Here is a 20,926-nt window from a genome sequence, read left to right as displayed (position 1 = left end):
TTGAGTCTGTGTAGTCAAGTGTGTACAGTACTTGTTGGGCTGTTTTAAAAAAAAAAGTGAATTTTGCCTTTTAGAAGCATTTGAAGACAAACTTTCCCTGACAAAAAATATTTTCCAAACTAGCTTACACCTTACACTTTTCTCTATTAAATGTCATTTGCCATGTGTCTGCCCAGTTCTGAATCTTGTCTAGATCATTTTGAATGACCTTTGCTGCTGCAACAGTGTTTGCCACTCCTCCTACTTTTGTGTCGTCTGCAAATTTAACAAGTTTGCTTACTATACCAGAATCTAAATCATTAATGTAGATTAGGAATAGCAGAGGACCTAATACTGATCCCTGTGGTACACCGCTGGTTACCACACTCCATTCTGAGGTTTTTCCTCTAATCAGTACTTTCTGTTTTCTACATGTTAACCACTCCCTAATCCATGTACATGTGTTTCCTTGAATCCCAACTGCGTTCAGTTTGAGAATTAATCTTTTGTGCGGGACTTTGTCAAAAGCTTTCTGGAAATCTAAATAAACCATGTCATATGCTTTGCAATTATCCATTATCGATGTTGCATCCTCAAAAAAATCAAGCAAGTTAGTTAGCCATCAGGAGGATATTATATGAGGACTATAATAGAAATAAACAAAAGAAAAAACATATTTTGTCTTTGCTGAATTTGATGGAGCCTTGTGGAAAAGTGCCCACTCCTGTGTGTATTGTGTTATATGTTGTGTGTTAATGTTGGTGTATAGTCATTGGTACATGGGATATAAACGGGTCTGTGTAAACACGAGTGTTTAAAATGTACATTTGTATTTAGGCACGAGGATTGCACAGCACTTCACGTGCAAGTAAAAAGTAATAAGATGTGAGCGGGGAATTGCACTTTATTAATTCACGTGCAGTTGTACCGCGACTCCAATTGAATGATTGATTAGCAATCGAATCTCGGTACAGCTGCATAAATGCAACATGTTTTCACCCACTCGTGGTTGTGTGTTCGGCGAGTGGAAAATGGGTGTGGAGAGGAGAGAATGAAGCCGTTTGCTGCATTTGTTACAACCTTTTTATTTACTGTTCTGTTCACTCATTAAACGCTGAGCGAAACCATTCGCTCAGCTCCACCAAACTCCACCTCTCTGTCGTTTATTGCCTGGTTTTTATTTCTGGTCTGACGCCCCCCCACTCCGGTCGTCTTTGTGACAAGCCTACTGGAAATATTGCATGCATTTTGGTAGAAAGACAGTACAAAATGCAGAGAAACCTGAATCTGGGGTTCAGCAGTTACAAAACTGCAAGAACGTCAAGAAAAATCACAATTCCACAAAGCAGCAGTCATAGTTGGCAATGATTTTGTATCTGTGATGCAACAAACTAAAACACCTAACCCTATCATAACATCAGGAGTTGGTTTCAGCTTATAGAGAAAGAGTTAAAACAAATTTACGAGCCAATGTGTTCCAAACTGCACTGAAAGGAACATTTCCTTAAAGTATGTTATACATTTGTTGAGGTGAGGTGGGGTCACAGGGAACCTTTTGTGTATCGTGAAGAATTTAGTGAACGAGTCAAGTTAGAAAGCTAAATCTGCCCCTGTTAATCACTAATTGACTGTGTTCATTGTTAAATAAAACCAATCCTGCAAGTTATACTCTACTTTTTTGTGTGTTTTGTGTGACGAGGAGGGAGCAAGTAGATTTTTAAGAAGGACAAGTAGATTTTTCTAGCAAATTCCCTTGGACAACAACTATCGTTTAAAAAATTGCACACCCCTGGTTCAGTCTATAGCACCAGCAGAATTGGGAAACCCAGCAATTAACTGTAAATCCATTTTTAGTTCAATCTGCTGTCTGTTACTATAAGGAAACTGCATGTACTGAGGACAAATGGCAAGATCATTTTTAAGAAATTTACATTCTGTGAATTTACAGTGAAAAATGTTTACGTGTTAATAGGCTACACCATCTGTTTCTACTTATTATATTATTTTGGAATTCACAATGCAGAAAGGACTAACAGCATTGCTTTCTATTTAGTTTGTAATACTCAGGGTGTTGATAATCAATATTGATACCACTGCATGGATAACAATTATAATTTTAGGCTAATCTTATTAAAATGCAGAGCAATTAATTTTATTCTACCACCTTAATTAAGAAGTCTTAATGAATCCAGTCGTTTCACTTTTTAATAACAACAGTCAGCAAAAACATATTTATAGGCAGGTATAGCCATCAGAAATAAAACCCCCAAAACAGAAACTCTGTATATAATTTAAATAGATATTAAATTGGAATACAGGCAGTACATCAAATCAAAGCAACTGTCTATACACCTGCCACTCACGAAAGACGAGAAGTGGGGTGTGGCAGAGCACAGCTCTGCTCTTTAGAAATTGGCAGGGATGGGGTTAAATTCCCCTACCTGCCTTGGTTCATTGTGTTCAGGTGGCTGGGGTTGATTAGATGATTAGTTTAATTAACGATCAATCAGCGCCCAGCCACCTGACATAAAAGGAGGCCTCTGCTTTTCATTTAGGAGGAGGGAGCTGAGGAAGCAGGTTGGTGTTTTGGTGTTTGTGATTTTTGAATGTTTTGAATCCAGTGAAGGCATTGCACAGCCTGGAAACCTTTATTTTTGTGAGTGTATTTTTGCTTTATTTTGTGTTTAAATTGCTTTGTTTTGGCCCTTGTGCCCTTTCATTTTTGTGTTTATAATAAAATAGTTATTTTTTTGAACTCCAGACTGTCTCTGGGCCTCTATCCACTCACCAGCCTGCCACATGGGGGCTATACAGTCTCAACATAAGTACAACAGACACAATTTAAGTATACAGTATGTCGACCTGCACAATGCTTGACAAACACAAAACGACCATTTATACACACAATTTCCACTGTGTATTGGCCTATTCACAGAGCCAAATGTTTGGGTCTCAGGACCCAGCTGTGGCACACCACAGAAGGCCCTAAATGTATAAAGCATATTCATGTATAATAAGGTACAGGGGCATGCCCCCAAACCCCCATGCAAAATTATGAAATAATATTCACAACCTGGGTCCTAAACTATTGTAATAATTGTCAGAATGTGCATAAACTGGGTTTACAAGCCGCTTCCACTAGTGGTTTAGAATAGGAACATCAATAAGCTGGGTTCACGAAACTGCGGACTACGAACATGTTTAGCTAACAGCTATGGTGGTATGAACTGATTCGTATGGTGTCGCTGTAGTCTGCAATGACAGTAAAAATATTTTGAAGAGCACAGAGGCTACAGACATCAGTGGGACTTGGGAATTAATGTATGCATACGAGGGGTGAAATGCATTTATTTTGCGGCAAAGTAACGTGTAAGAGACCCGAAATAAATAATTATTAGTATGATTTTAAATGAGGCCCGTGTCTTGGGTGCCTCATAGCTGCTACGGCCTTGATAACAGCCCAGGTAAATTGCATTTTGTCTTGAAAATGTTAGTGTGTTTATGTGAAATGTAAAAAGTGACCTATGAATTTCAGTAGTTGGTTTTGTTGGTACAGTACCATATTTTCAACAGAAGTAGTATTTTAATTCAGAACGATATGATTCTGAAAATATCACTTTCCAAAAGCGACGACATGTGGACTGTAATACAATACATACTGTGGTGGGAGGGCAGCTGATTTGCAAGACAATGTGGGAATGGACCTGATTATGGACTGGGGAAGGGGGTGGGAGTACTCTGTAAATAATGTGTGTTTGTAAACTGTGTTATTCTTGTTCAGATATGTTGGCATTCTCTGTGTGTTTTGGTGCTTGTGTGACTTAGAGCTGTGCCTGTGTGTGACTGTGTCACTGAGGGGGGGGGGGGGGGGGGTCGGAGCAGGTTGAAATGACCAGTCAGGGATAGGACCAATGAGTGTTGGACCAATGAGTGAGGAACAGGGAGGGACTTGGGGTGTGTGTGTGTGGAGATGACAGTCTGAAAGAGAGAAGCAGGACCTGATGGCTGGAGAATTGAAAGAGTTGAGAGAGGGCATTGAGTTTGCGAGTGAGAGGAGAGGAATGGGAGCCATTGAAAGCTAGCTAAAAATAATAATCAATCAATGTAGCGGTTTCCTGGATACCCCTTAGCTCAGCGCTACAATACTTTTAAATCCAGTATGTATTGTTGCAGTATGTAAAATTCCACATTAATGACCCAACAGCAAAATGTAATCAAAATGTTACCCATGCACATACAAGGCTATGCATTTTAGCAAAAGATAAAAAAAAACAACAACACTAGTTTCCAGATTTAAAACAGTATCCAAAGTCAGTATTCAAAATTGCAGAATATAGTGCTTGATAAGGTCCTAATGTCACAGTTTACTTGCAAATAAAAATGCACAAAAGCAACTAAAGGTCACCGATTAAAAAATAAATAAAAAATGCATCACAGTATATAAAACTGTTTAATGATTAATGTTTTTAGATTGCCATAGCTTGTCTTATTTGCTTTGTTTTTGCTGCATTTTCATCATTAGAAATTGGAGGAAGCGATGTGTAACTTCACAATTAAAACAGACTGATTTGGCATGTGATAAAAAAAAAATGCAAGCTGTGACTGATAAAGAAGTAAATTGTAACATTGAAGAGATGGTCAGAAATCGCGTGTGACGGCAAGTGCATTAATTTGTTACATATATATATATATATAATGGGGATTGATTTTATTCTTAATACAAGGGCGATAAAACAAGACTGATGTATATCTGGGTAACAGATATCCGAGTGCTGACTGTAATTTATTAAGTTTAGTGTTTCTTTTTTATTTATCTGTGAACTGTTTAGTATCATTCTATAGTCCACGTGAGTCTATATTATCACTACCATCAACTTTGCTGATATCATAAGGGTCAAGTTAAATTAAATCCATAATTTAATTGGAAATGCGAAACATGCTAATAAACTACTGTCTAGAAAAAAGAGACAGTCACATATTATACCTAATGGGGTTTTCATGAATCGGACAATCTGGAAACACTGTCTGCTTGTATACATAGTCCTCATTGTATTTCTTATTACATAATTTTATTTAACATCAAAACCATGATTTGGAGATATATATAATTTTATTTTATTTTTTTAAGCACCCAGCTGGCCATTTATTTTCGCAATTTCCGTGTAAAAAATGTAATTTCTTTAAGTGCAGATTTTTAATTCTTAGCCCTTAAATAAGCAATTTGGATAATTTTGAATTTATTTATTTATTTATAAATTTTTGCTTTATTTATAAAAATACAAACTTTTTATTGTTATGAAAAAATGGAAATATATTCTTTCAATAGAACTTAAACAATAAAATAACAATGTGTTTACAATTGTAGCATTATAACAATATAAATCACAGCAAAACATTTTTTTTTTTTTTTTTACAATTGCAGTACTATAACAACAGTACAAAGTCATTCTGCAGTCAAATCACATTTTAGAAATTCTTTTTTGTGTTATAGATTTCAAAGCAGACTCCCTTCAAACTCTCATCAGTGCTAATCTTTGTCTAAAGAAAACTGCATCGTCATATACAGGGTAATTGGAAACCACATCACGCACCATACCATTTATGTGGTATACTTGCTTTCTATCTTCCACAGTTTCGGGTACAGGTGTGTATCGCTGTTATATGCATTATAATCTGTAAAGTGTTGGTTACTTCACCAGCAGAATAAATTGGCCATTTTGACCAGTACCAATCCTGACAAAGTTTCCATACAACCCCTTGTAACATCAACAAAGAAATAAATACCTTCATCTCATTCTCTGTAGCAGGAATTCATTTTTTCTGGGATCTTTTATTTTAGCTCATGAAACATGGGACCAACGCTTTACATGTTGCGTTTATATTTTTGTTCAGTGTAGTTAATTGGGCTGAGCTTACCTTACTCAACATTAATCAGTGTAAATAAAGAAAAGAAATGCAAATCAAATACAACACTGCACTGTTAGATCCAACACATTTAAAATAATTTCACAATACAATGATGGGATGAAGACCACAGTAAGTAGCTCACCAAGCAGAACCTGAATTCCACTGCACAGGATCCTGTTTTAAACGTCACTTTTCCCGTGGAAAGCCAGTCAAGTATTTAATTTTGAATAATTCATCAACTTGGATTACTCTTGAGAAACTGTGCCCACTTGGGGTAATGATAATAAACACAAAATGTACTGTGTAGCATGTCTGTGGGCGGGGTTACATTAGCTCCCAATAAAAACTGAATAAATTAGGATGGTGGTTTGGCTGTGCTAGTTCCTGAATACCATAAAACTTCAAATAATCACCTGTCTCCAATACACGCCGGGTCTGCTGGGAAATATTGTAAATAAACGCCAGGTCTCATTATTGCCATTGAAGCTGAAGAAGATGAGGAGGAGCCTGAGTGTGATGAAGTGACAGTGATGAAAGTGACTCTCAGGATTAATAAATAATAATCATAGAAAACGTAATTTAAGGTAGGCCTACATGTAATGCATATTTGTTTAATGCATTTATTATGTTATTAAAAGTTTTTATATCATTTTAAGTGTCTGAAATTAGGCCAGATACAAACCTCTTGGTGTATTTTAACGTGTTTTATTGTATTAGCAATGTACAAGTTTGAGATTAAATACTACATTATTTTTGATAATGATACTTATTGCTTTTATTTTTAAAAACATTTTAAAAGTTTGTATTATTATTATTATTATTATTATTATTATTATTATTATTATTAACAACGGTAGTGCTAATTCCATTTTTAAATACAAATTTGTACATCTGTTTGTTCATTTTCCAATATTTTGCATACTGTATCCTTGTTAACACTAGTTTTAGTGTTTCATACTTGAGGGTGTACAATACAATGTAATTTTGTTAAAACAAAACTGTTACTTAGTTCCCACTGACACAAAACCTTATAACAAAGTTGCTGGAATGTTTAAATTGAGTTACGATGTTGCTACAAGGATGTGTGTTAGTGTCGATTCAATGAACGCATGAAGGTAGTGATCTAATATAAACGCCGGTCTCAAATAATCGCTGGTCTCCAATACGCGTCGGGTCTGCTGGCAAATATTGTAAACAAACACCTGAGCCATCCACAAACTTGTTTCTTCAGAGGCCTGTGACTTCAATCCAGGGTACACATTCTTATGGTTATTATTTTTGTCGAGTCTGGTCATAATCGCTTGGGTAGAGGATACTGTGGGCTGTGAGAAGATCATGCAGTATGCATGGCAGCCCTTGAGGAAAGTACAGGGAACTAGGCCTGTGGCTCCAGTTGATGTTTCCTGGTTCGACTGTGAATTATGCTTACAGCCTCCTTCATTGACAAGACCTTTGCACTGCTCGGAGCAAATGGGAAGCCCTATTTGGAAGTAAATGACAACACAGAAGGATGTTAATTTTAAGTGTTATAGAAATGAGAAATTAGTGTTTAATTGTATGAAATACAATTAAACACTAAACAAAAAAAATTTAATTGTAATTTAACCTATTGTAATAGACCTTTTACAGTAGTGTACAGTTGCGTATATTCAACTCCTGGGATAGCATTAAAATTGAATTTGTATTGGATCAATTCACATCCTTTGAAATTAGCCAATTCTTTCAAGTTAAAATTCCCTTTTTGTTGTATCTTACACCCAGTGACCTTCGCAAGAACAGGGAATGACAAAATCAAGATTACTCTTTTGTCACTGCCAAAGCACCCCCACACAAACATGCCCGCTATCTTAGCCTCAAATAAGCTAAAAGCACAGGCTGTCTTACTGACTTCAAAAAAGCCCCCTGAGAAATGTTTTTCATTTACAAACAAGCATTGGCACTCAGTTGGTGGAGTCTTTTAAGTGCTTATGCTGCAGAATTTGGTCTGTGTCAGTGTGTTAATGCTATGCTAAACAAGCTACCAAGACTGAGACTAGATCAAATAATCATATCTGTGCATGTATGTAAGTAATGTGTGTGTGTATGAGTGTGCACCTGCATATGTGTGGCTGGGGGAGGGCTCAGAAAACTGTCTACATCCATTAGTCATTGTGATTCTCAAGGTCGGGATGACAGGAGTGAAGGGCTGGTGATGAATAACTCACTGCAGGATCTCAGGCTGGCAAGAGGGGAAAACTGTGACAAGCTCTAGGGCACTGCACCAATTACTCCTTCACTGTTTGGTCACAAGACTAATTTACTAATCTGTAATTAGACCTCCAAGCTAGGGTATTGTTCAATTGGGCTTTCAGTTCATTTTATTCTACAACAAACACTGAGGGTAGGTGTACTAAAGTGTTGCGCCTGTCTCAATAATCGCAAAACAGTTGCAAGAGAGTGAGAAGTCTAGAGTGAAATGTACTAAACAAGCACAATGCTATATGTAATTTTTTTAGGGAATGCTTTGTGGCAGAAGTTTTTCTTTGCGGTTCAACATTTGATGAATATATAATTATGGGTGTTAATGCATAAATTTGCAAACATTCGCAGAGCTCTCAAATATTATAATGAGATGTAATAAAGCTGTCAGCAATTGCGACACTTACAATTGCATTAATTTGTTAAGAACTTTTGGAAGCATGTTTCAAACGAACAGTCACAATTATTGATTGCATTCCCCAGTCAACTTTTTCTCTTGTGTTGCCAGTTGTGCTGCATTTTTGAGGCAAACACCCAAGTACCTAATTTTCACTAAAGGCAGGGTGTACTTACAAGCCTTGAAAACTAACGCATTGGGAGCAATAGACTCCACACATGGGCAACTAACCCTTCCAGTTCATTCTGAGCATCTGTACAGTTCATGATCTATTTTGTGTTAATTGTCTAGGCTATTGAGTAGGCCAAGTTAAAATAATAATAATTAAAAACAACAAAAAAAAAAAACCCACTAAAATCATTTAGTTTCATTTTAAAATAATCTTTTATTCGCATTGTACACCAATGTGTACAGTGCAGCAGCATGATTTATTTTGTCTTACCAGCAGTCTACAGTCTAAAGTAAAAAGAAAGTGTGCTTGGTATTCATTTGATTGTACTACTGTACTGTATACTGTATAGGCCTACTGTACAGATTTATATTTTTACAAAATGTAATGTGTAGCGTACCCAAAACACATTAGTGTTATTTCATCGCAATGGTTTACATTTAAAATACACTGAGCATTAAAAATGTATGTGTGTGCGATTTTACTGTATTGTTTTTAAATCTGACACTAAACATGTCCGGTTTAGCGAGGGGCTACAGAATGATTATGAAAAGTTTTTTGGGGGTGGACAGGGGGCCCCTACTATAGAATCTGATGGGAATAAACTGCCTTTAACTGCCTTTTATATATATATATATATATATATATATATATATATATATATATATACAACAGTATTAAAATAGTTTAAATGAAGACAGGACAGAATGCATTGTACAGATTATGTTTGCATTTAGCAAAAACAATGCTATATTGATTCTTGCACCCTTGCATGTATAGACGTTATCTTTTGGGCATCCACTGCTGCAGCAAACCACAAGTCAGCTCCTGCTGTTTATTTGAACAATGTCGCACAACTCGTGCAACAGAAATCTCGCTAAGACAACGCAACAGATATTTCAATTAGTATATTGTGGCTCTTTTCATTAACATATTTTCTCTTATGGATTTGTCAAAGAAAGTGTTCTATAATAATGTCAGCAAGCCAGCCCAACAGAATGAAACAGAGCAATGCTTCTGTCTATTATAATTTGTTTATAATAATAATAATAATAATATAAACAATTAAAATATATATAAAAAGGAAACTGAGAAGAAAAGAAAATATACAGTATAATTTGAAATGCATTAAGGTGAGTAATAAACTGACTCCACTGTGATTTAGCAGTTGGTTCAAACAGTTTAATGGAAAATGTTAGAATTTTTCTGTATAATTCTGTGTAAATAAGACTATAAAGGGGCAGCAATATTAATCCAGGAATAAGACAACAGTTTTTTTTTTTTTTATTCTGGGTTGTTTTAGATAATAATAATAATAATAATAATAATAATAATAATAATAATAATAATAATAATAATAATTTCACTTATATAGTGCTCTTCACACAAGCATTCCAGGGTGTTTTACAAAAGAAACATAAAAAGCCTGTGGCAAATTGTGGCAAATTGCCCGCCCCTGTGTGTATTTTGTGTTGTATGTAGTATGTTTAATGTAGGTGTTTATGTATAAAATATACAGGATATAAATATGGGTTGCGAGCACAAGTGTTTAAAATGTATATTTTGTATTTAGGCACGAGGATTGCACAGCACTTCACGTGCAAGTAAAAAATAATATGTGAGCACAGGGAATTGCACTTTTATTAATTCACGTGCAGTTGTACCGAGACTACAATTGAATGACTGATTACACCGTTTAACAATTTTTTTTTTTTTTTTGGTTCCTGGGTAGTAAGTGTTATTTCCTAATTGCTTATGCCTCAAAAGTATTGAAATTGGCTATTATTCCCCACAAACTTTGCTTTTGTGACCAGAACAGTGATATTTTGAAATTTACCTATTTTCCAGAACATTCCAGATAGATTTAGTGCTGAGTAAACTTGGAGTAACTTCTAGAACTTTCTAGAACTTTCCAGTAATATAAATAGTAGTATAAATACAGGGGCCTTAAGCCCACCAGTTCAGTTTAATTCCAGCTGCCTAAATGGATACATATCTGCATTTTTCTGAGGCTGCAAGCATCTGGCAGATGCATTTTGCTATGTCTGCGGCCAATTTATCAAGACAAGAGCAAAAAAGTACTCCGTGGAAGCATCTGCTAAGATGTGTGAGGACTGCAAGGCATATTCCGGCATGCCTGTCGGGGATCAAGACAAACCCTGGGCACCTCATTTCACCTGCGAGCACTGCAAAAAAAACTCTGGAAGGTAAGATGGACAATTGTTGCTCGGAATTTTATGTTATAAAATTTGTTAAAATTGTAAAAGTTTTTAATTTTAAAATGTTTTACAATTTTCAATGTTATTGAAAAAATATATCATATATGAAAAATGTTGCGAGAATCTCTTACACATTAGTCATGGGTGAAATAAATGTATTTTTGTAGGATGGTACAGAGGGGAAAAGAGAGCCATGAAGTTTGCTATCCCAAGAATTTGGCGGGAACCCACTGACCACTCAAGCAACTGCTACTTCTGCATGGTGGACCCTTCCAAACGTTGGACTGGCAAGAATGCACCTGCTATCACGTATCCGGACCTTCCTTCATCCATCGCCCCGGTTCCACACTGCCATGAGCTCCCCGTACCCACTCCTCCGGAGAGAGAGCAGCCGTCTTTAGAAGAGAGCAGCAAGTCAGAGAGCGAGGAAGACGTTGTAGATCCAGATGACAATTTCAGAGGTGGAGCTGAGGAGAGAAACCCATACTACCCCAACCAAAAAGACCTCAACGACTTGATTAGAGATCTTGGTCTCACCAAGTCCAATGCCGAGCTTTTGACGTCTAGGCTCAAGCAATGGAACTTGTTGGATGAAAGTGTGCAAGTTGCAGATCAGAGGAAGTGTCACCAACCTTTTTCCAGCTTCTTCACCCGTCAAGATGGGCTCTGCTTCTGCCACAATGTGACCAGTCTGTTCGAGGCAATCGGAATCGCCTGTAACCAGAATGAGTGGCGCCTCTTCATTGACAGCTCATCCAGGAGCCTCAAAGCCATGCTGCTCCATAATGGTAACAAGTACCCGTCTCTTCCCCTGGCTCACTTGGTGCACCTCAAAGAGGATTACAACAGCATCAGGACCTTGCTGGATGCCTTGAAGTATAATGAGTATGGCTGGGAGGTCATAGGAGACTTCAAAATGGTGGCATTCCTGATGGGTCTCCAAGGCGGTTTTACCAAGTTTCCCTGCTATCTTTGCCTTTGGGACAGCAGGGACACTAAGGCGCACTACCACAGGCAGGACTGGCCACAGCGGACCGAGTTCTCTGTGGGGAGGAACAACGTCAAGTGGGAGCCACTGGTGGACCCCTGGAAGGTGCTGATGCCACCACTGCACATCAAATTGGGCCTTATGAAACAATTTGTCAGAGCTCTAGATAAGGAGTCGGCAGCCTTCAAGTACCTTCAAGACTTCTTCCCTAAGCTGTCTGAGGCAAAGGTCAAAGCCGGTGTCTTCGTCGGACCACAGATAAAGAAGATCTTGGAGTGCAATGAATTCCCCAAGAAGCTCACTAGTAAGGAGAAAGCAGCTTAGAACAGCTTTGTCGCAGTGGTTCAGGGCTTCCTGGGCAATCACAAGGCCGAAAACTATGTGGAGCTGGTTGAGACTCTGGTAAAGAACTACGGCACAATGGGCTGTAGGATGTCCCTCAAAGTCCATATCCTTGATGCTCATCTTGATAAATTCAAGGAGAACATGGGAGCGTACTCGGAGGAGCAAGGCGCGCGCTTCCACCAGGATATACTGGATTTTGAATGCTGCTACCAAGGACAGTATAACGAGAACATGATGGGAGACTACATTTGGGGGCTGATTCGTGAAAGTGATTTACAGTATAATCGTAAATCTCGAAAAACTACTCACTTCTAAATGTTTTGTAGTCATTTTTGTATTACTTTAATATAAATACATGTTAATTTAGATTCATATGTTTTTTCTGACTTTATGTGAACGAAAAGACACAAATTCGCCCGTTTTCTCATTGGAAATAGGTAAATTTCAAAATATCACTGTCCTGGTCACAAAAGCAAAGTTTAATAGCCATTGTCTATACTTTTGAGGCATAAGCAATTAGGAAATAACACTTACTACCCAGGAACAAAAATTGTGTTATATAGTGTTAGCAATCGAGTCTCGGTACAGCTGCATAAAAGCAGCATGTTTTCACATACTCGGGGTTGTGTGTTCGGTGAGTGGAGAACAGGATTGGAGATGGAAGTAATTGTAATAATAACAACAATAACAATATTTAAAATAGAAGCTGACCGTGTTTTGTCTGTATAGTCCGTTTTGTTTATCTTTTTGTTTTGGCTACGAGTGTCGTGTTCTGTGTCTTGTTTGTCTTACAACCTTTTATTTTCTGTCTGTCTGTGCACTATTAAATGCTGAGCGAGACCATTCGTTCAGCTTCACCAAACTCCATCTCTGTTGTTTATTTCCTGGTTTCTGGTCTGACGTCACCCACTACAGCCGTCTTTGTGAAACAAATATACAATCCAGTTACAAATAAATAAAATAGACCCAAACAAATACATTTTCAAACAGAATTTAAAGAATAAATTGTGCTAGCATTCCTGATATGAAACGGGAGCAAGTTCTGAAGATGAGGGATATAATAACTAAATGCCCTGGCTCTGACAGAGTTCAAACGGATTTTAGGGACCGTCAGAAGATTAGCATTTTCCGATCTCAGGGAACAACCAAGGACATATGGGGTCAGTCAGCAGATTTTGAAGAAAAGAGGTTCAAGGCCTTATAAAAACTTTAAAATAATAATAGTAGTAGTAATAATAATAATAATAATAATAATAATAATATAATAATAATAATAATAATAATAATAATAATAATAATATCAGTACTAAAACAAAAAAATAAGATGGATGCAGTAATTATATCAATTAAATATACAATTAAAGCCAAGATTAACTAAAATTAGAAATTGTAATCGCAAGATTAACAGAGTTTAATTTTTGACAGCCATATAAGCAGTTAATTAAGGTGAAAGAACAGCGTTGACCATGTTGAAATACAACACTGGGACTTCAAGGTTTATACCCAAAGAAGAATCTCTGATTCCACAGCCTTGACCTTCATTAACTGTGCTGTCCTTCCCAAGTGGAATGCAATTTCAGACCATACTTCTGGGAGGAAACGTATTGAAAGCAAGCAGGACATTAAATATTAAAAGTAATATCTTGAGATATCCAGAGAAATGCTCTAAGATTTATATAAATAAACTGGCACCTAACAAACTTGAGCTCTTCTTATTGTCTTATTACTGGCACCGTGACTTCTGCACCTCTCCTTTTTTATATAAATACATAATCTAGTCAGCTATAATGCATGTCCTGTTAATCTGTTGGTTTTATTTGTAATGCCAAATACATTCATTCACACTTCTAATTATACCGCTAAGTTAATGCCTGCTCAGCACATACTTTTGGCTGTTTCTAGGTCAATACATAAATCAGTAAGATTCAGCATACATCTATTATAGCATACATCCATTAACACTTTTCCCTTGAGTAATACGTGCACTATTTTTATTTCCCCATTAAATATGACATTATAAAACATAATTAAATACAAAAACAAAAGTAAAGCATGTTATAGCCATTCTGTAATTTGCTAATGTGTAAGTCTACTGTTTGAATGGGTTTACAATGTATCAGCATCACGTTGTTAATTAGGGCACTGGGCTCTATATGTTCTGTTTATGCAATGAAGGGAAATGGACTTTCTTTCAAAATAAACAAACCACTATGTACAATTAATGTCTTAACAAGTTTTCACACTACACCTCTAAAACCTGGGTTTAGTCGACAGGGGGTGGCCCCTGGTTGACTCCCCCCTGAGTTCAGCAATGCATGCATTCACATTTGCTATGCTGTACAATTATGGGGTTAAGATTGGCCCTGGGGCTGCATATTTTCAACCCGTGTCAAACACAGTGGCAGAAGGAAATATCCAACATGGCTCGAGACATGGCATTCATTTCTCTATGTGCTTTATTGCAAGCTTTGTTGATTATTTTGTGAAGGAGGGCTTGTGTACAACAAGCTCGGAGGAGGCGCTGGCAACATGTGCTCCATGCAGAATGTGACCTTTTCAGGTTATTACAACAACAATCCCGAAACAATCTCTCTCTCTCTTTTTTTCTTTAATTATTGTCTTTATTTTTACTTAATTGTGTGTAGGCTACATATTTGTATAGGGTTCTTTGTGCAACCAAAAGTATTTTTGTTATTTCTTATTGTTTACACCAATCCTGGAGGACCTCATCATTACTCCATAACATTTTATTTTTTTTATTTACAACTGCGCACTGATGCGTCAACCTTGCCCCTTGACGTTTGTTTTTGGCTACTTTCATGTGCGTTTTCAACCTGAGGTGAGCATAACCCTGTTATTTTTTGTACTGAAGATAAAATAATGATTTGGGTTAACTATGTCAACTTCTTTTAAGATTTTAAGACTTCAATCATGCACCCTCCTGATTCTTTTTTTCCCTCAGACAAAACAGATTCAGTTCTTTCAGCCTTTCTTCATAGCATAGCTTTTTTAAATCATGAGGTTACTAGTGTGTTCTTCTCTGGATTCTCTTCACATTCAGCTGTTAGATGCTGCATTTAATATGAAGTTTCTACAACAGCTTTGTGTTCTGCCCTCCTCAAATAAATAATTCAGTGGAAGAAAACTTTCTCAAGAGCAAAATCATTTTGCACATAGTTCAGAGGGTTTTAATCATTTTCTTTACTGATATAGCAGTGTGCTGGACCAGAGGCTTGACAAATGATCTTATCTAAAGGCTGGTTAATGGAGTGAATCCCATTCCAGTTCTCTGCTGCATATTCCCTGCAATCAGCAGTTCAAGCAAGGAGATTCATCACATCAACTCGTCCGCCCAGTTTCTCTTGTGATTACATAAACTAGAAGAATAAACACTCATTAAAAAAAAGGTATCAAATTCTCCTTAAAGGGTTCCTGAATTTGATTGATTCTTTATGCTAACAATTTAAAAAAGTAAATGTAAAAAATGTATAGTTAGAACAGTGCAGTCAACATTAACAGGCACTTTACTTCCCTCAATCAATGTGATCAATCACTTGACGTCCGGGTCCTTTCATAGATTGATTTAGTTTAAGAAAATTTAAGAAAAATATACAACCATTTATGCGCTTAACATTTACGTGCTTTAGAATATACTGTATATGCCCCATGTGGTCTTTGTTCACCTTTTTGTTTATGCTTAAATTATAAAGTATTATTAGACATCTACTATTAATGAGGCTTCTGCAGTCTTAAATAATTATTATAAATGTATACTACCTGTCTACCAAAGCTGAATCAGCAATTGCTTGTTTAAGCAACTCAAAACCTTCTGCAGAATTTACTGAAATTCATCTAAATATACCGTAGCGTATTTTAACTCGTTATATATATCCCCATGTCCATTCTATTCCACTGCACAGATCGGAATGCTTTGTAAAGCTAATGTGTGTTTTATTTCATTATACAAATCTACTTTATGTGATGAGCTAAAGCTCTTTGTGCCCTATGCTGATTCCAGACTAGATCAACTTTAGTTTTTATGAAGCTATAACGAATGCATATTGCCTTTTAATTTGCGTTTCAGGGTATTTGTAAGTTGAAGTTGCGCAAGAACATAAAATACCGGAAACAAAACGACCCCTGTCACATATTCCATTAAGAAGACGTTCAACGGAATAAGAACAGTGACTGTATGGAACACGGTAGATTGTTATACTTCAATCAACAATACAAAGCAACTACACACACACACACACACACAGTATTAAACATGTGGAGAAAGTATGAGATTTGTTTATAAAAAATTCTAAACACCCGAGTCCACCCCATTCTAACCAGCTACAGTGTCAATTTGACGGAACACAGCAGTGTAAATCCACTGTTAAAATAATAAATTCGCCGCATGTCAGTTCGGTTACGGTTAGCGCTGTCTTTCGCCTAGTCTGCATTTTATAAACTATCTAGCCTTGTCTCTCAGATTAAACTCCTGAGACTGCAGATATCAGGTAGCTATTTGTCCTCCCACGCTAACTGCACTTACCTCCCAAAGCTTGCTTCATAACAAAATCCATGGCGATGGCTTTTAATTCCTTCCTCCCTCTACTTCACAGTTTACATTCAGATTTGACAAGTAGTCTTCTGTAGGCAGATCTGTAAAAAAGTAACAAATAAATAAATAAATAAATGCAACTGCTAGATTGTATTAATAGAAACCGGTTTCTAAAAGTAAACTTTTATATATAATATCGAATAAACGTAGCAGTTGTACTATTATTTATGTCAATTGCTCCACTTGTAACGTGTTATACGCTAATTTATACATAAAAATGCAAACATTTCAGCTATTTAGAACAGTGCGAGTAATTCATATTCTCATTCTTTTCAGGTCCCTTAAACTGTTATTTGCATCTAAAAAAAATAAGTAAGTACAAAAAAGCTGTAATGTCGATTAATACGGATACCCCTAACGTTGGTTGCAATCATATAATTTGAAAGGCACATCACATCCCAAAATGTCCCACAATCTACATCTCTCCCATACGAGATTCGCACAGAACTACAGAGGACCAAGCATTCTCCATTACATGACGGGTTACTTCTTCACAGTTTATGTATCTCAAGCGCTTCAAGACGTTTACAAAACAAAGCATTGACGTAATCGGCTTCAGAAGCGACATAATCCGATTCCTTAACGACAAACTTTATATTTTCTTAGAAATGTGATCATGCTAAACTGAAATGATCAGTGAGTACAGTGCATTTTACTGATTTATATATGCAAGTCATCTGTTTTTTTCAGTTATCGTTACGATGGCATTATGGAGTAATATTTTTTTTTGTATTCTACAAAGATGATATTGTAAAATACAAACCCGAAACATGTTACTTCAGATGGACTCTACTGGGTATCTCTAAAAATAAAGAGCTACTGCACTACCTTTAAAGAACCCAGAAATGTTTCAGCACCATTATAAAAGGAAAGCTCACATTTCGTCCCACAGTCGGGTTAACTGTAGACAAGGCTTTCCCACAGTGTAGCCAAATAAATAAATACCTGTCCCGGCGATCTCAGTCTTAACAAACGACGATTTAACACTCCAACCTTTCTGTTAGCAGCAGGCTGGGCTATTTAACTGCTCACTCTCTGTTTCCTGCCTAAAGGACGTCCTTGTTTCTTGCAGCACTGTGACTGCACGAGTGTTTTATGAAAGGAACTGCAGCTGCTGATGAAGGCACTCACTAAATCACATGGAGTTCTACCTTCTGAAACGTCCCACGTCCTGAAAAGAGAGCAATCAATTATTAATCCTGCTTGTTCTCACTGCACCCTCCCCTTTCATGCAGTGGAATTTCTTGATCTGGTCGCTACTACACACACAATTCTCCCAACATATTTTATATAGCACTTTCCTCCTTTTTATTCTGACCTACATACGCTTGTTATCTTCCACATGAGTGTTTTCTTAGACGTTGGTTGTTCACCACCTGTTTTTTTTTTTTTTTCTTTTTCTGGTACAAAGAAAGGATAATTGATCTGCCGCAAATACTTAAGGCGTATGAACAATGATGAGATTGTGTGAGCATTGCATACATGCTAAGCGCTCACCTCTTTCAGTCCTTGAGAGCATTCGAACGTCTAATAAAACATATACTAATGATATATGGCTCAGAAACATAATGCTAGCGATTTGCATTTCTGTTGAAGAGATTTTAGCGGCATAACTGGTCAAATGATGTCTATAAAGTGACACATTCTGCTTATGACCTGTGATTGGCATACTCTTTAACTCGAGTGTCGCTAGCATAATCTGAATGAGAAGAACTCCCTAAATCCTATTTTATCTTCCAGATCGTTTTCAGTGAAGAAGAGCGGTACTCACCCTAGATAAATGAGCACGCCAGCTGCATTAGCTAAAAGAACCATCCCATGTAAACGATGTACTGTACATTAACTTACCATCATTCCCTCGATTATTTTAAAATCAATCCAAAAAAAAAAACAAACAAAAAAAAATACAGCACCAATTAATTATTATATGTTGCAGGATCGAGTCACTGTATAAACCTCTTTCTCTTTTTTCCACCGTTTCCGGCCCTCTTGCAATTATCAGACACGCACCCAAGTGGCACACCCAGGTGCGTCAAGGTCACACAATAATGAGGAAGGACACTGCAGGGAAACACAAGTGAGAAGACGGGTTCGTCACTTCACTTTTTTTCCTGCTAATACTGCAAGTAGCTTTATTGTACGTGTTAAGAATGAATAGCATCATCTAGTTGTTTTGTCAAAATGGTTTATAATTATTTATTTACTATCACAGGTCACTTTCCATATACACTCTCTCTTAATTACAATTCAATGTAATAGTTATTACTTGTAACTCATATAATCAGCAGTGTGTTTTATAATATGATAATACTAACGTTAGTATAACCATGTGTTTTTCTTTTTATAGAGACCAATTATGTTTTTGTTTCCAAAATGTTTCTGTAAGAGAGTATTTTCAAAATGGTCAATAACTACCCACAAACCACCTAAATGCTTATTCTCTTGACATGTACAATCCTTAGTGAATCAGAAAGGGTGCACCACAGAGACATAAAATAACAATGCATGTGTAATGACACATAAATTATATATAAGGTTATTATGTCCCCATAGTGCCTCCTTCCATATTCACCCTGTGTGTACAGTGCATGCATTTGTATTATCTTTACATTAGCACATAAGCATTTATTTTTATGTGACATGGCATAATGTATATTACTCTATGTAATACTGACTGGATGTCCAGTTTGTATTTATTTTTTTTAGCTAACAACTTTCACTGAAAATATGAGAAACTAATTGATGGTAGTTAACTAGCCTGGAAAATAATTATCTGAGCAGAAACACTAGTCATGCAGAACCACATGATTAAACTGGTAAAATGGTTAAATATTGAAAATGCAGATTATATGAAGTATCCATTTAGCAATCAAATCAAATCCAATAGATCAGACATGCAAATACAAACAATAAATTCACCAGAGTGAAGTGCTAACCTTGTCTCCATTTTCAGAAGACCTTTGCTGCAATGATTCATCTCCTTTCTAAATTAATAGGATTTGAGCTTGCTGAAATGTCTCTCAACATCTAGCATGTTGCACTTCATTAAATAACATTTTTAATGATTCAGTTTTGTTTTCTTAGCCCTCTATATCTATTGCACATGACTGTTGCTACAGATCATTTTTTAAATGATTTCCAAACACAGATGCAATTGCTCTTTTTTAAGGGGAGAGATATTTGATAGCTGTTCTATTTTTCCCCTGGATCACCCCAAAGCAGACGTAGTGGGTTCCACAGACATCTACCTTGAGTTTACTGATAAAAAATAAATAAGATACTGTGGGCCTAATTCATAAAGCTTTTACTCATTATTAAAAAGTAATTGCCCCTAAAAAAAATGTGCTCAATGCAATCCTGGTTGGTTCCCCAGTACTGTGAAGGGCTCCCATAAAATCCAGCTGTGGCTTATACTGGTGGGTTATAGATTGATCATACCTACCCCTTAGTTGTTTATTCAGTCTTTGTGTCATATTAGTTTCTAACAATTATACATAACACAGTTTATGATGTATGGGTGGCCTGAGGGTGGGCATGTGATCACTCAGTTAATAGATGACTCAGCTGAATCCCAATCAGACATCGACTCAGGTAAGTCTAGTTTAATCTACAATTCTGCGTCATCACCTCACTGAGGTAGCCCATGGGATTTTAAAGCAATTTGATGCACACAATGGATATTCAAGCAAATAACTTTAATATATGCACCAGAAGAAATTAACACATTCTATTTGTAAATGCAGAACATTCTTGCCAGTACAGTTTTTGCAAATAAACTTTTGTCTTCCAATTTTACATTTAGATTATAATGTTTTGCAAAAGTACGAGCAGAGGACCAACCTGCTGTTTTCAGTATCTGCTGAACTGGCATAAATGCCTTACTAGCAGCTGACACAGATGCTGCGCTAGGACTGTGTGCTTTGAGCACAGAAATATCTATCCCAGCATTTTTCATTACTTCTCTAATCCATCTGCTTACTGTACTGCTAGTTAGAATCAGATGGTTTTAAATAACTAATCAGTAACTTTGACTCTTCCCTTCTTAGAGCTGCTGTTTAGCAATGTAATTATGTAG

General features: G+C 36.6%; 1 protein-coding gene across 5 annotated transcripts in view; it reads right to left on the bottom strand.

Moving 5' to 3' along the window:
* LOC121299022 (complexin-1) overlaps window positions 1-18,887 on the bottom strand; it is a 42,838-nt gene extending 23,951 nt beyond the window's left edge. The window contains exons 1-3 of one of the 5 annotated variants that reach the window (XM_041226477.1): window positions 18,700-18,887; window positions 17,983-18,022; window positions 16,783-16,892 (exon numbers count right to left, since the gene is read on the bottom strand). In XM_041226477.1, coding sequence (XP_041082411.1) covers window positions 16,783-16,813 — 31 coding nt within the window. In that variant the 5' untranslated portion in view covers window positions 16,814-16,892; window positions 17,983-18,022; window positions 18,700-18,887. The other 4 variants (XM_041226485.1, XM_041226468.1, XM_041226504.1 and 1 more) reach the window with 4 other exon arrangements.
* Between the last annotated feature and the right edge of the window lie 2,039 nt (window positions 18,888-20,926).

Source organism: Polyodon spathula, chromosome 2 (genome assembly GCF_017654505.1).
Source record: "Polyodon spathula isolate WHYD16114869_AA chromosome 2, ASM1765450v1, whole genome shotgun sequence".
NCBI lineage: Eukaryota > Metazoa > Chordata > Actinopteri > Acipenseriformes > Polyodontidae > Polyodon > Polyodon spathula.
The sequence above is the reverse complement of the archived record's forward strand: the minus strand, read 5'-3'. Positions and strand labels throughout refer to the sequence as shown.